At 37.8% G+C, this 13,389-nt stretch overlaps 1 protein-coding gene across 1 annotated transcript; it reads left to right on the top strand.

The window, feature by feature from the left end:
- The first annotated feature begins 381 nt into the window (after window positions 1-381).
- On the top strand, window positions 382-13,188 carry cnih2 (cornichon family AMPA receptor auxiliary protein 2). Its single transcript, XM_055226359.1, has 6 exons — window positions 382-1,447; window positions 4,166-4,234; window positions 8,437-8,484; window positions 9,391-9,503; window positions 9,684-9,827; window positions 9,993-13,188. Exons 1-6 carry the CDS (start codon window positions 1,367-1,369, stop codon window positions 10,018-10,020), a joined length of 483 nt encoding a protein of 160 aa, XP_055082334.1. The 5' UTR covers window positions 382-1,366; the 3' UTR covers window positions 10,021-13,188.
- The last annotated feature ends 201 nt before the right edge of the window (window positions 13,189-13,389 follow it).

Here is a 13,389-nt window from a genome sequence, read left to right as displayed (position 1 = left end):
TATTATTATTATTTTATTTATTTATTTATTTATTTTTACAAATAAAAGGTGATGGTGACTGTAGGGTCCTAGATAGGCAATACTTACAAATAAAGCAGACCATTTTGATTTAAAAATGCCCCTGTCTTTGTTTAAAAAAGTCTTTTGGCAGGTGCTCTAGAGTCTGCATTCTCCAGGTAACAATTAAAATGATCAAAATTATGATTATTTTAATAGTCGACTTGTTGCAGTCCTGCCGATTAATCGCTGCAGCCCTACACTTGCTTAAGAACCTACCTGCATAGATGGATGTTTCTAGTCATCAGTTGAATCGACATCATAATGCCTCAGAAAATGGCACATGAGTTGACAAAATGAACTTGTAAAAATAATTTAACAGGGACAAAACATGAGAAAAATGGTGTGAAATGGATACAAAAAGCAACAAAAAACAGTTGCCGCCTGCCCTGCCCCCTCATCGGTCTCTAGGGAACCAGGGATTATGGAAATGTAGGAGAGAGAGAGAGTGACAGACAGTGAGGAAGAGGAGCAAGCAACGGAGGCAGACGGAGGCGCACGATTGGTAGAACAGTCAAACATCAAGCGTGATACAGATATTCCTACAGCAGACTCGAGACCGGGAAGGAGACTCAGGAAACTCATATCAGGAGAATAGCCTGTAGAGCGCATTTCCAAACCAGTTTTTTCCAACATGTAGATCTTGCTGCGTGTTACGACTCAGATTTCCTTCATGCTCCTCTTTTGAGATTCGGAAACAGGCAACTTTTTATTTTTGGAGAAGGTAAAGGGATGCTGGTGAGATGTGGAGAGGTAGGTTTTTCCATGTTATTGAATCAGACTGACAAAGTAGGAGAGGACTATTCAGTATCTGGAACAAATCCGACCAGACAACGGCATTTCACATTTAAAGAAATCAGCTGTAGTTGTGAAGTTATCTGATCTCAATGTAAACAATATCAAAGCAATATGAGTGTTATGAATGTATACGGATGCCATTTAAATTAGTATTGAAGCAACAGTTGAATTGAAAGCCATATTCTCAAGCCATAAGAGGAAATAATAAAATATAACTCATTTTGTTTTGGATGAAATAGTGTAATTTTGAGATGGTTTGAGAAAAAGTACGTGTTAAAATAGGTGCAAAAGTCAGATATTTTGCCTGACTGAGACTCACAGTGGAGCATCAGGGCGCGTAGACTGATTTAAACTCTTAAGTGCTTCCTAAAACACTTTGCAAAGGGGGTCGGGTGTAAAGACAGAGCATGCAGTGAAGGCTTATCGATTTGGACAGAAATTGAAGTTGAGCTGTAGGTGCCCGGCAGGTGTTTGAGACAGGGGCAAACGACAGGTGCTGGCAGGATCAACTATGGCGTTCACCTTCGCGGCCTTCTGCTACATGCTTACTTTGGTACTGTGCGCAGGTCTCATCTTCTTCGTCATCTGGCAGGTGAGTAGACTTCTTCCTCCGTGTCAATGTTTTATGTCTATAGCACATTAACGACAACACCAGCTGCCCAAAGTTTCTGCACAGTAAATGGTAAAACAATACAAAACCAGAGAAAGATCATGCATTAAGATAAGTACAAATATAAAAACAGATCAAAATACAGCTTGTGTTGTAAGCTAAAGCAAACAAATGTGCCTAAAGACATTGCAAAAACTAAAAAAAAGAGACTGAGCAGCTCTGATGTGCAGAAACAATAAAACATTAACATTCTCCCTCTAAACTCAAAATGCTCTTTCCCTCCTACATAGGCAGACAAGCACCTGCTCCTACGCACACTTAGAAAATAGACACCTGCTTAAGGTGTCAAAGCACACCAGGAATCAGGAATATGTCAGTTACATGAGTATATACGAGCCTTTCCACTTTATCACCTGTATATGTTGTGCAGGTGTAATTAGGATTCTGTGATATGTTTTCCTTATATAGATTAATCCCAGTTTTAATTTTATTTTGTGTTACTAAAAATGAATAAAAATGGCTTTCAATATTAATTTCTTGAACCGAAACTGACTTTTAATCATGACCACTTCGCACAATCAAACGAAAAATATTCAACTTTCTTTATTTCTTTAACTTTAGTTATAGAACCCAATGAGAGCACTTGGACTCTCTTTCCCATGGGTGTACAATTACAAATAAAAAATACAATACAAATAAAAAACAAGCAAAACAAATAAAATCCATATAAAACAGTAAAAAGCAGGTGCGGGGGTGTGTATAAAAGTTTGTTATCAGATTATTAAATTGTGATTGTGGCACCAAAGTATCCAGTTTTCCATTTTTCTGAAGCAAAACAGCTAAAAATCCCTCTTTCCCATCTCAGTTTTGGTGCGGCTAGTGCTCCAGTATCAATGATTAACAAGCAGGTGATAATCAAAGTCTGAACTCTACTCCAAACCACATGCTTTTACTGACAGAGGATTGGCTATGGGCCTCTACACTAAAAAGACCTAAGCATATCTATTCTCGATTTTGATTAAAATTAGATTAATTGCCCAACCATAAGTGCAATTAACTAAGACTGAATGTTTTGGACCCCACAAAACAAACAACGTGATTTATGTGATCCCCTTTTGTGGCAATAAAGAGTCCCTCAAACAAGGCTAAGGCAACAACACTGTAATGAGCACCGGGAGGAGGATAAGCACACTGATAATAAATCCTGGCAGCAGACTGGACGTGTTTGCCACCAGCCTTTTGAGCACAATTTGCACAGCTCTCACCAGAGACCCCAGTGCTACGAGTGTCTGATTACACAGGCTCTACAAACATGAAAGCATCGATCCCTCACCTTTAACATTCCTCAAAGGCAGCTCTGAGTAATGTACCGACAAACAGAATACAGGACGAGTGAAAGAGGTGCGACTACGTACTGTGAGTTATTATGCCATAGAGAGGAGTGCGTCTGCCCCTCATGACACTAGAGCGCTTATCAAACTCTAGATTTCCCTCAGTACCCCTGCCTCTGCCCACCCGAGTACAGCACCCTAGTTCCTGCTGCCCTCGGCCAATCACAGCGCTCCCTCACTGCTATAGTAACCATGGAGCTCGCTGAGGGGCTCACCAGGTCTCCATGGAAACTGCATCTGTTTACAAGTGAGCGATGCGTGAAGCCAGTGAGTGATGGCTGTATATGTCGGACTGCAGGAGCGATTACTGTGATCAGACACTGCTGCTCACTTATCTGTGCAAGAGAAGCCTCTAAATGAGCTGTCAGAAAGCATGCTGCTTTAAAGCTGCTCTCATGATGCACTCAGCAGGTGGGCTAAAGCTAGTCATTGTTACTTAGACTAAAGCGATTAACCTCTTGTTAGCATCAACATAAGCCATGATCTGAATTAGCCAAGGTTCCCAAGAGTATCAAATATCAGATGCTAATCCATACTAAACCTAGTGTCGAACCAAATGCTCATTATTGAGAGTGTGATTTCAAAATTGAAGTCACATAGACAAAATCTGACTTTTCCTGGACATTTTTAGAATGAGCTTGAGCTTTATCAGAATTAGGGAAACACTGATACAATACTGCTATGGGATATTAATGTGTGGATCAGATATCAGTTCAGTCAGTATCTCATTTTGATCTATAAATTAATGTAATAAGACATTTTACTGGTCGATGCTACAAACATATATTATTGAATTTTTATTTTTTCAAAGCAGTTCTGTAGTTACTTACTAAATGATAAATAACCATTACATTTTGGTAATATTTAACCATATCCCCTGTTTGTTTAAAGAAAATTAATTATATTTTCAGTCTCTGCCCTAGCATCAGTTGATATTGGGTATTGGCAGATAAAAGTATTGACATCAGTATCAGAACAGAAAAATCTGGATCAGTGCATCTATAATCAAACTAGTATCAGACCACATGATAATATTAAAGTGCTGTTATTTTGTGTTGTCATGTCTAAAAAAAAAACAACTTTTTTTTTATTATTATCATTGTGGTACTGAAACACCCTACTCCTTAGTAATTTTAGTGTGATGGCAATACTAGAACATACACTCTGAGCACCACAAGGAAAATAAGTTTTTTCCAATTTTTTATAATTTCCCCCTTGGGTTGTATTTTTAAAGGTGCACTTTATTATGTTGCTAAATACAAGAGTATATTCCAGGCTGTCGAGGTAATCTCCTTTTTATTGGTTTCAGATCATTGCATTTGATGAGCTCCGCACAGACTTCAAAAACCCGATTGATCAGAGCAATCCCACCAGAGCGGTAAGAAGCCTGCTCACTTCTTTACTTTTAAGAGCCACAGGAGACAGGGGAAAACCCCAGGATTTGTGAACGAGATTTAGTACAACCATAAACGCCACACGCAGTAATAGGAATTCTCACAGCAAATCTCGTAAGTTTAGATGTGACACACTCTACTACACACACTATCTCTGAGTCCCAATCGCACAACTGATTTAATACAACAGCTGTGCAGGCATTTCTTTAAAAACTTGTTTTCTGAGAAAGTTCTACATAAATCTTATCTGTCTCCATGGAGACAAGCAAGCGACACCTTCAGGCCCGGTTATAGGTCAGATCTGTAGAGAGGCGACCGTGCTCACAATAAAAATCCACGCTTTTCAAGGTGTTGCTTTAACAATAAAACATCTGTACTTCAATAAATGCTATAAGTTTAATGCCATGCTGTGGAACATCCCAGGCAAAGCAATAACATCTCCATGGAGACAAGCAACTGGCAAACACCCCCACCAGAAAAGTGACATAATGCACATTTAACACAGCTTTCAACACAGAATGAGTTTGTTTAGATAATTGTTTAGAGAGATTATAGACGACATAAGAGCAGTTAGTGGACATCTGTTTTACGATTGAGCAAAAGGAACAGCATCTGTATTTAAAAAAAACATAACAATTAGTTCTGGAAAGTGTCGATTTTTCTTTCAGTGTTTTAGTAGTTTGCTGTTCCAGTTCTATTATTATGATTGTGCATCTGAAGTGCAAAGTAAGAATGGTGAGGAGTGAGAGAAGGCTGTGAAAGAGAGAGGAGTTCACACAGCCATGAACCCCCTTTAAACTGTTATTTCAAGTAGCTGGAACAGAAGCATACAACTGTTACATAATAACTGTTACGGATGCTGCAGGTTCGATAGAGCGATGGTTAAAAGTGTATCTTGAGAATGGACTAAACTTCAGATATTTAGTTGAGCTCCACAGTATATTGCAGACGTATTGATAAAGCAATACTGGCTGATTTTAGAATTTATATGGCAACAAAGTAAATGTATATGTAAGTGCAGATTTGATTTATTATTTCCAACCTTCTAAAGTCTTTAAATAGTTCTAAATTAGTCATATCTTTTGCAGAGTTTGACTAAGTAAATGAAGGCAAATGAAGGCGTTTTAAAATATCACAATAATGTTAATATTGCAGTTCCTAAGAGTCATACAGCAGATCTTCTCCAGCGTCTGTCACATCACGACAGATGGATTTGGTGTGTTCAGACCATTTAGCAGCGTGCCTAGGGTGACCAGACGTCCCTATTTACCCAGGACAGTCCCAGTTTTGAGCCCAGAGTCCCCTGTCCCGGCAGATTTATCCAAAATTGATTTGTCCCAGTTTTATACAAGACATGTCCCAGATGTCCCTATTTTTGACCAATTTGATCCCTGTTAACACAAAAGAGGGGAACATACTGTCATTTGTTTAGCTAAAATACAGAAAACTATGCTTAAAAATAACCATAAGACAAAAATGCACCGACAGAAATTCTTCAGATTGTATATGGACCCATAAATGATTTTTTTTCACAGTTTTATCTATTACAAACATCCCAACCCCGGTGTCTCCCAGTTTTTAATTCTGAAAATGTGTTCACCCTGAGCATGCCATTTCACTAAACGATTTGATGATTAATTTGAATTAGAGCTGACTGATTGTGAATCACACCCTAAAGTGGCGTTACACACAGAGACAACAGTTTTTAGATCAGTGTTTCCTAACGAGGGGTACAGGGATGGAGAATGAATAGTATTTGAATATAAAAGATCATTTGGAGCATATAACGTTCTTAATAATGTGTCTGTAGGATAATTTGTGCATGGATTTATTTAAAAGAAGATATTACAATAGTTTTAACTGGCAATAGACTATAGTATACTGATTTATAATGCTTAGAAACTGTGGTACATGATATAGGGAATATGCAAAGTGTGAGACAAAACTTAGGTAGGGCTCAATACAAAATAGATTGGGAACAACTACTTTTTAAAAATCACTCAACTGCATGAAGAAATATCGTTTTATAATACATCTGTCCGTCTGCCTATCTATCGTCTATCTATTTTTCATATTTTGGCTGGTGGAGAATAAAGCTTTGGATCACTGAACGACATAAAAACCATCGCTTCATAACCCATTCAGTGGGACTCAGTACATTTACAGATGTGAAACAGTGAGCAAAGAGAAAATTGGTGCCATAAATAAACAGAAAGTGTGAAGAAGTCAGACTCTGGAGGCTGCGGGCTGGAGATTGAGGGCAACAGCCACTTTGAGGTCGCTTTGGGAGTTCATAAATTCATAAACACACTCACTCACTGCATGTAGACCAGGCTGAAGGGGGCACGAACGCCGGGTATCTGTCTCTATGGTGACAAGGAAACCTCCATGCAAGAGTGGAAAGTAACTAATTACAAACATTCATGTTACCATAACTGGGTAGATTATTTGGGGTATTTTTACTTTTGCGTAGGTTTTTTACATATAACTGAGTATAATTTTAGCCATGTAGCTGCATTTAGTAATCGTGTAGCATGTGTCACTGCTGTCTCTGCTCCTTTACACATCTACAAAGAAATAATCACAGTGCATCGCCTGCTCTCATTGGCCAGAACTCAAAGAATATATGGATTATGGCACATGTGTCAAACTCAAGGCCCGCGAGCCAAATGTGGCTCTCCACATCATTTTATGTGGCCCTCAACAGGGTAAATTAAAAGGTATTGATGGTCTTAAAATCTCAATTTATCAGGGGATACACAGTTACACAGCCATATTTTTACATCTAGGCAAATGCATATGTAATATTTGTAACTTGAATAAGTAATAAATACAGGAACAGTTAATTATCAAGTTAGAAAATTTGTTTGATTTATTTTACATTGGGCCCTTTGAGAGCAGCCATTTTGCTGATGTGGCCCTCGGTGAAAATGTGTTTGACACCCCTGGATTATGGTTTCATTCAACTTTAAACTGGTTAATTAATCAAGATTTGTAGAAAATACTGATTGTGTAATTGTGTAAAAAATAGAAAAAAACTAACTAGTACTTTGAGTAATTACATTCTTACTGTCAGCTGGGTCACTTCTCCACAGATCTGACCTGTAAATTACAATGCCATACTGTTGAATATTACAGGCAAAGCAAAAAATCCTTGGAGCCGAGCAACTGGTGAGCACTCTGCCAGAAAACTTACTTACTTTAAGTATAGTTGTAGCAGCAGTATTTGTATTTGTAACTGAGTATATGTTTTGCCATTTAACTGCACTTTTACATGAGTATAAATATTCAGTACTTTTTCTAGCACTGCTTCCAACTTCCGCTGAGGTCCGGATTGGGAGCCTAATCAACCGTACATGTGTTAATTACCTAGTTCTTAGCCTAGACATCTTAATTTAGGGAATCAATATGCTGCAGCTCACAGTATTGTTTGAGGTCAGTGAATGCAGCACAAGACGAACAGCTTTCATTTCTAGCACTGATAATTGAGCCTGGTGTTATGGTCCACTAGAGATTCACTGTGGTGTAGTGCAAATAACAAGGGATCGGGCCTGCATTGTCAACTGTGGTGTTTATTGGTGCAGCACAGATCAGGGGAAAAGCAGAGCAAATAAAGTGTTGACGATGAAATGAGTGTATCGATATAAAACACAAGTGGGCATTAACTGGAGGGTTGTTTTCCACTTATTCAGGTGCACAAAGCTTTTTATATATTGGCTAGAAATGTTAACATTGTACTTATTCTATTACTACTGCTACTACTACAACTACCACCCCTACCATTACTGCTACTACTAGTACTACTACTACTATTTATTCAGTGTATTTATGGATTTCAGCTTCTAGTTATATATCCAGTTACCATTTTGAGGACTTTTCCCCATTCAAAAAATATCATGTATTTGTTTGTTATGGCAATAAACATTTCTGAAACTCATGGATTGTACCAATAGACATAAAGAGCTACAAAAATGTGTGTATATTTGAATCAAGTGTAAAGCACAATTGCCTGATTATATGACACATAAATAACTATTACAATTAAGTATTATGTTTTAAAAAGACAGCACACACTTTAATCAAACCATATACTTATTACTTTTTCCTACTGAATTGCTGAGAGACTAAATATTTGAAACAAATATAAGACGTGCCTCCACTGATATTCTGTGCGTTTTCCTCACAGAGAGAGAGGATTCTGAACATTGAAAGAATCTGCAACCTGCTCCGCCGGGTGAGTAATGCTGTTTGTCACCTGCTGTATGAGGATGAGGAGGATGAGGAGGAGGATGAAGAGGAGAGGGGACTTCACAGCAGTCTGACCACTCACCTCTGTATCCACTGTCATCATTATGACGCACCACAGCCATTTCACATGTTCTCCATCTTACCTGGCCCCAGCCGCTCCCTCAGCTCTGAAGTACTCACGCTGCTGTCCCCGTCCATGAGCTCGAGAATAAACCACAGAGCTGCACGACTGACTAATATACAGTGTACTACAGGATTAATATAGACCAACTATGGATTTGTACACTGATACAACACTGATACACAGGTTCATGCTTGCCCACTATGTGTGTGTGTGGGTGTGTGTGTGTGTGTATATATATATATATATATATATATATATATATATATATATATATATATATGTATATACATATATATGTATATATATATATATATATATGTATATATATATATATATATATATATATATATATATATATATATATATATATATATATATATATACATATATATATATATACATATATATATATATATATATATACATACATATATATATGTATGTGTGTGTATTTTATTTCCACTATATTCCCATGTGTGCATGTTTTATATCTGTGTGCTGACATGCTGATCATTTTTGCCCTATGATTTGAGACTTCTATTGTTGTAATCTTTCTTCTGTGGTACAAACTAGAGTAAACATTCAGTTGTCACAGCTCCACACCTTAGGTGAGAATAGTGTTTGCCTCATATTTTCAAAGCAGTAGCTCTTATGACACTGTGTAAGTGTCTCTTTGGCCAGTGCTAATTTAATCTGTGTGTATGTGTATGTGTGTGTGTGTGTGCGTGTGTGTGTGGGGGTGTGCGTGTGTCTGTGCTCTGGTTACAGCTGGTAGTACCCGAGTACTCAATCCACGGCCTGTTCTGCCTGATGTTCATGTGCGCTGGAGAGTGGGTCACACTCGGCCTAAATATTCCTCTACTCTTCTACCATCTGTGGAGGTACGTGCTGTCCCAGAGCAGATGTGCAGCCTCTCAGACACATGTCCTCACCTTAACCTTAACTCAACTTAACCTTAAATTAACTTATCTCACCTAAACGTAACTTTAACTTAACATACCTTAACCTAACTCACCTTATCTTCCTTAACTTTATCTTAACTTTACCCCTTTCATTTGTAGGTTTTTCCACAGGCCGGCGGACGGGTCAGAGGTCATGTACGACCCGGTCAGTGTGATGAACGCAGACATCCTCAACTACTGTCAGAAAGAGTCCTGGTGTAAGATGGGCTTCTACCTGGTGTCCTTCTTCTACTATCTCTACAGGTGAGGCTGCTTTATAACTATTAGCATTGACTGTACTAGCTCAAAATCACACTTAGCCAAACATTTGCTAAAGTACTTGTGAAGTTGCTAAAAACACAGAAATTCAAACACATTACACTTGTCTCTTTCTCTCTGTTCTTGTTTTTCGTATCTTGGCCTCAAAAGTATGGTCTACGCTTTGGTGAGCTTCTAATAAACCACCAATCTGGAGAAACACGATACATTTTGTAAGACCGAAGAATGAACGGAGCCAAAATGCTGTATTTTTCAGTGTATTATTCCCATCTATTGGTCTGGAATTCCCTGCGGACACTGATACTGCGATGTTGATGCCTCAGCTGTACCACTTTATCCTAGACACTGGCGTTGACAAGCTCTCAACCCAGTTCAGATGGCTTCAAAAAGACATACAAGGACTATTTGTGTTGCCTTTGATCCATAATGTTAATTTACAATACTTTTGAAGGGCTGGAGATTTGCCATGCTGCTCTTAACCCACTCGCTTAATTCACTGTGAATCTCCAACACATAGGAGCTGAAAACTACAATATACTTCTATGTATTCTGTGACTTTGTACATGTTTACCACTGACAGTTGCCTCTATCAATAAAATCAATACTTAGGCTGTGTGTTAGGGACTTCAAATGTATAAAGAAATCTTAACGTCTTTGGGCAAATTCAGGAAGGAACACAGAATATGGATCAGAATAATATTATAACCAGAGATAACTGCCATAAATAATGTTACAATCATCCAGGAAATGTACCCGTGAAACAAACAGCAAGAGACCATTTGGTTCTGAAAGCAACAACAGAAATCAGGAAAACATGGGCTGCCAGAGAGGTTTTTGCAGGTTTGGCAAGGTCCAGTTGTGAAGTGGATACATTACAGTGCACTGCAGCTTGTTGTACAGAAGGACGACTGCAACGATTTATCAGAATAATAATGATTAATAATAACAGACTCCTCTAATCAACTATTAAAACAATCATAATTGCATTTTGAAAATCATTCCCCCTGATCTGGACTATACCGACTCTAAAACACATGCCAAGATACTGTTCATGACACTATTAAATCAAAATGTCAAAAAATAATAAACTGTTTCAGATTTTTGTCAGTAATACACTTAAAATATTCTCTGTCTAGAAGCCTTCAGTCACTTGCCTGGTAAATCCAGAATCTTTCTGTATTTTTATACAGATTGATATCAGTCTGGTCCCCAGTCCCTCTGTTTCACAGATTTTTTTTTCAGTGAAAAACGAGTTCATTGATCATCGATCATCTATACAGAAAATCAAATTTACCTCACCTCAGCTTAACAGAGTTTAGTGCTCTACTAATTAATTCTGCAAAACTCAGTCCCCTGTATTTTTTCTGATCCGGATGGGCCATGCGTGTGGATTGATTGGCTGATCCACTTGTCAATCACGCCCATCTGCAAACTGAGAAAGTCACTGGTGACCAGACTCACATCTGCGCACAGTATTGAACAAGTGTGTATTCAGTCATTTGAACCACTAACTAGTTGACTAATTTAAAAAAAAGTATTAAGCTGGTGCTAATATTGTGTCTGATCTATAAAGTGGCCATTACAGCTCCCTTTTTATGTTATGAAAGATCATATGAATAGAACCTTAGTCATAGACTTCACCCTACACGAGTAGACTTGTCCAAAGATCTTGAACATTTTTTTCTTCTTTGTGCCAAATCAAAGCTTATTTAAGACTCAATATAATTATGCTACTTTGAATTTGGTGGAATGTTTTTGGGTTTTTTTTCTAATTACTAATTGCTGTTTTATCTCTAGTGTACAGGGATCGCCTTATTCTTCTCTCCAGTGAAGTTATCTCATTTGCATTTATGCTATAGTCATTTTAGCAGAGTATTTCTTCTTGGTAGAGTTTGAGGTTCGATATACAGTTATTATGTACAATAAGCAATTGAAACTAGCAATGTTATTCCTCATGAGACATATCGATGCAGTGTTTTTAAGTCTGTGCTATCTGTGTTACTGTTCTGGTTGGTTAAAGGTGCACTATGCCACTTTTCTAGGGAAGGTTCAGTGACCTACTCGTCTCTATGGAGATGCCATTGTTTAGCCTGAAATGTTCCACAGTATGGCATTAAACATGTTTTTATTGCTCAAAAACGTGCATTTTTGTGGGAATGTGGCCATCTCTCTAAAGATCTCACTTAGGTTGTGTAACTGCTTGTCTCCATGGAGATACGTAAGTTGAATGCCTTACTGTGGAACATTTCAAGCATAGCAATAACAGAACATCCATTAGAAAGGTTACACAGTGCACCTTTAACTCTTATCTCAACAAACATGACCGCAATAGTGTTCTGAAGCCTTTCAAAGCCATTCACAGCTAACATTTGTACGAAAGCAGAGTCGTATAATCACAACTGAAATTACTTCATTATTCATATGTTTTTACCATTTGAAGTTATGGTAATATAAGTGGACAGAGAATTGAAATGCAGTGTCAGTAATAATCAGCATATCTAGCGTTTTAAAGGACCTACATAGTGTTATTTTATTTATTTTGCAACGTACCAGAATAACGCCCATAGAAATAAACAGAACAGTCTGCGAGTTCATTTTTGCGTAGCAGTGGCACAGGCCTTCTTACTTCTGGGATCATTAAAAAATACATGACACTGATGCATTGGTTACTATTGCCCATATTTTGTACTTTGTAAACAGTACTGCCATGCTGATAACTTTTTAAAACCGCCAAAAGCGTAATAGTTTGATGTATTTTAGATTGATGTCATTCCTCAACTCAATTATTCTGAAGTCACTGTTAAAAATATATATAGCCACATATCAAATACTGTGTTATTACGCTACTTTTAAGACATTATCATCAAGCTGCCTTTATATAACTTCTTTGAAGTCTCACATCATTTCTGACAGCAACATCTGGCTCTCCACACAAAATTAACTGTAACCAATTAGGAAAGCTGTGAGGAAGCTTTGAACCAGCCAACCCTTCTTTGATATGCCTTTATGTCAGCTAATGAAATCCTAGCTAAACAACTGTCATTTTTGCTCTACAAAGCCAACTTCAATAGCGTAACAGCTCTTTTATGTGCATTTCTAGCCAATATTGCTAAGTTCAAAGGACACTGAGACCTCAAAACTAACTGAGTGTGGACAATCACAGTTAAAGCACATGAGGGGAACTTATTTGAATGTCATTGCATAGAGTTTTAGATGATTGTATTTATTGTCTTTTATACATTTATCATTACTGTACAAGTCGACCTATGTGTTAATTTATATCTAACAGCCTACACTATGGTGTACAGTTAATAAAGTATTCTAATAAAATCTGATGGCAAAATTGACCACGAGAGCGATTCTTTTTCCCTATTTCAAATGGGTCAGGGATTGGTGCATTCGGGACTATATTTGCCTGTAATTCCCTGCCAAGTTCAAATAACTGGGAAGCTGGATGGAGTGGGAGACAAATTGCCACCAGCTAAAATGGCGGTGAAAGGCAGCTGCATTCAGAAGTGGCTGCACCAGGCACAAAAAGAACAAAATT

The sequence above is a fragment of the Periophthalmus magnuspinnatus genome, chromosome 14 (assembly GCF_009829125.3).
Source record: "Periophthalmus magnuspinnatus isolate fPerMag1 chromosome 14, fPerMag1.2.pri, whole genome shotgun sequence".
Lineage (NCBI taxonomy): Eukaryota > Metazoa > Chordata > Actinopteri > Gobiiformes > Gobiidae > Periophthalmus > Periophthalmus magnuspinnatus.
The sequence above is the reverse complement of the archived record's forward strand: the minus strand, read 5'-3'. Positions and strand labels throughout refer to the sequence as shown.

What these genes read in the sequence shown, in the direction of transcription:
- cnih2 (XM_055226359.1), top strand. Translation starts at nt 1,367, where the DNA reads ATGGCGTTCACCTTCGCGGCCTTCTGCTACATGCTTACTTTGGTACTG. An exon ending in TCTTCTTCGTCATCTGGCAG is followed by an intron (nt 1,448 to 4,165) that starts GTGAGTAGACTT and finishes TATTGGTTTCAG; the next exon opens with ATCATTGCATTTGATGAGCT. An exon ending in TTCTTCTACTATCTCTACAG is followed by an intron (nt 9,828 to 9,992) that starts GTGAGGCTGCTT and finishes TGGCCTCAAAAG; the next exon opens with TATGGTCTACGCTTTGGTGA.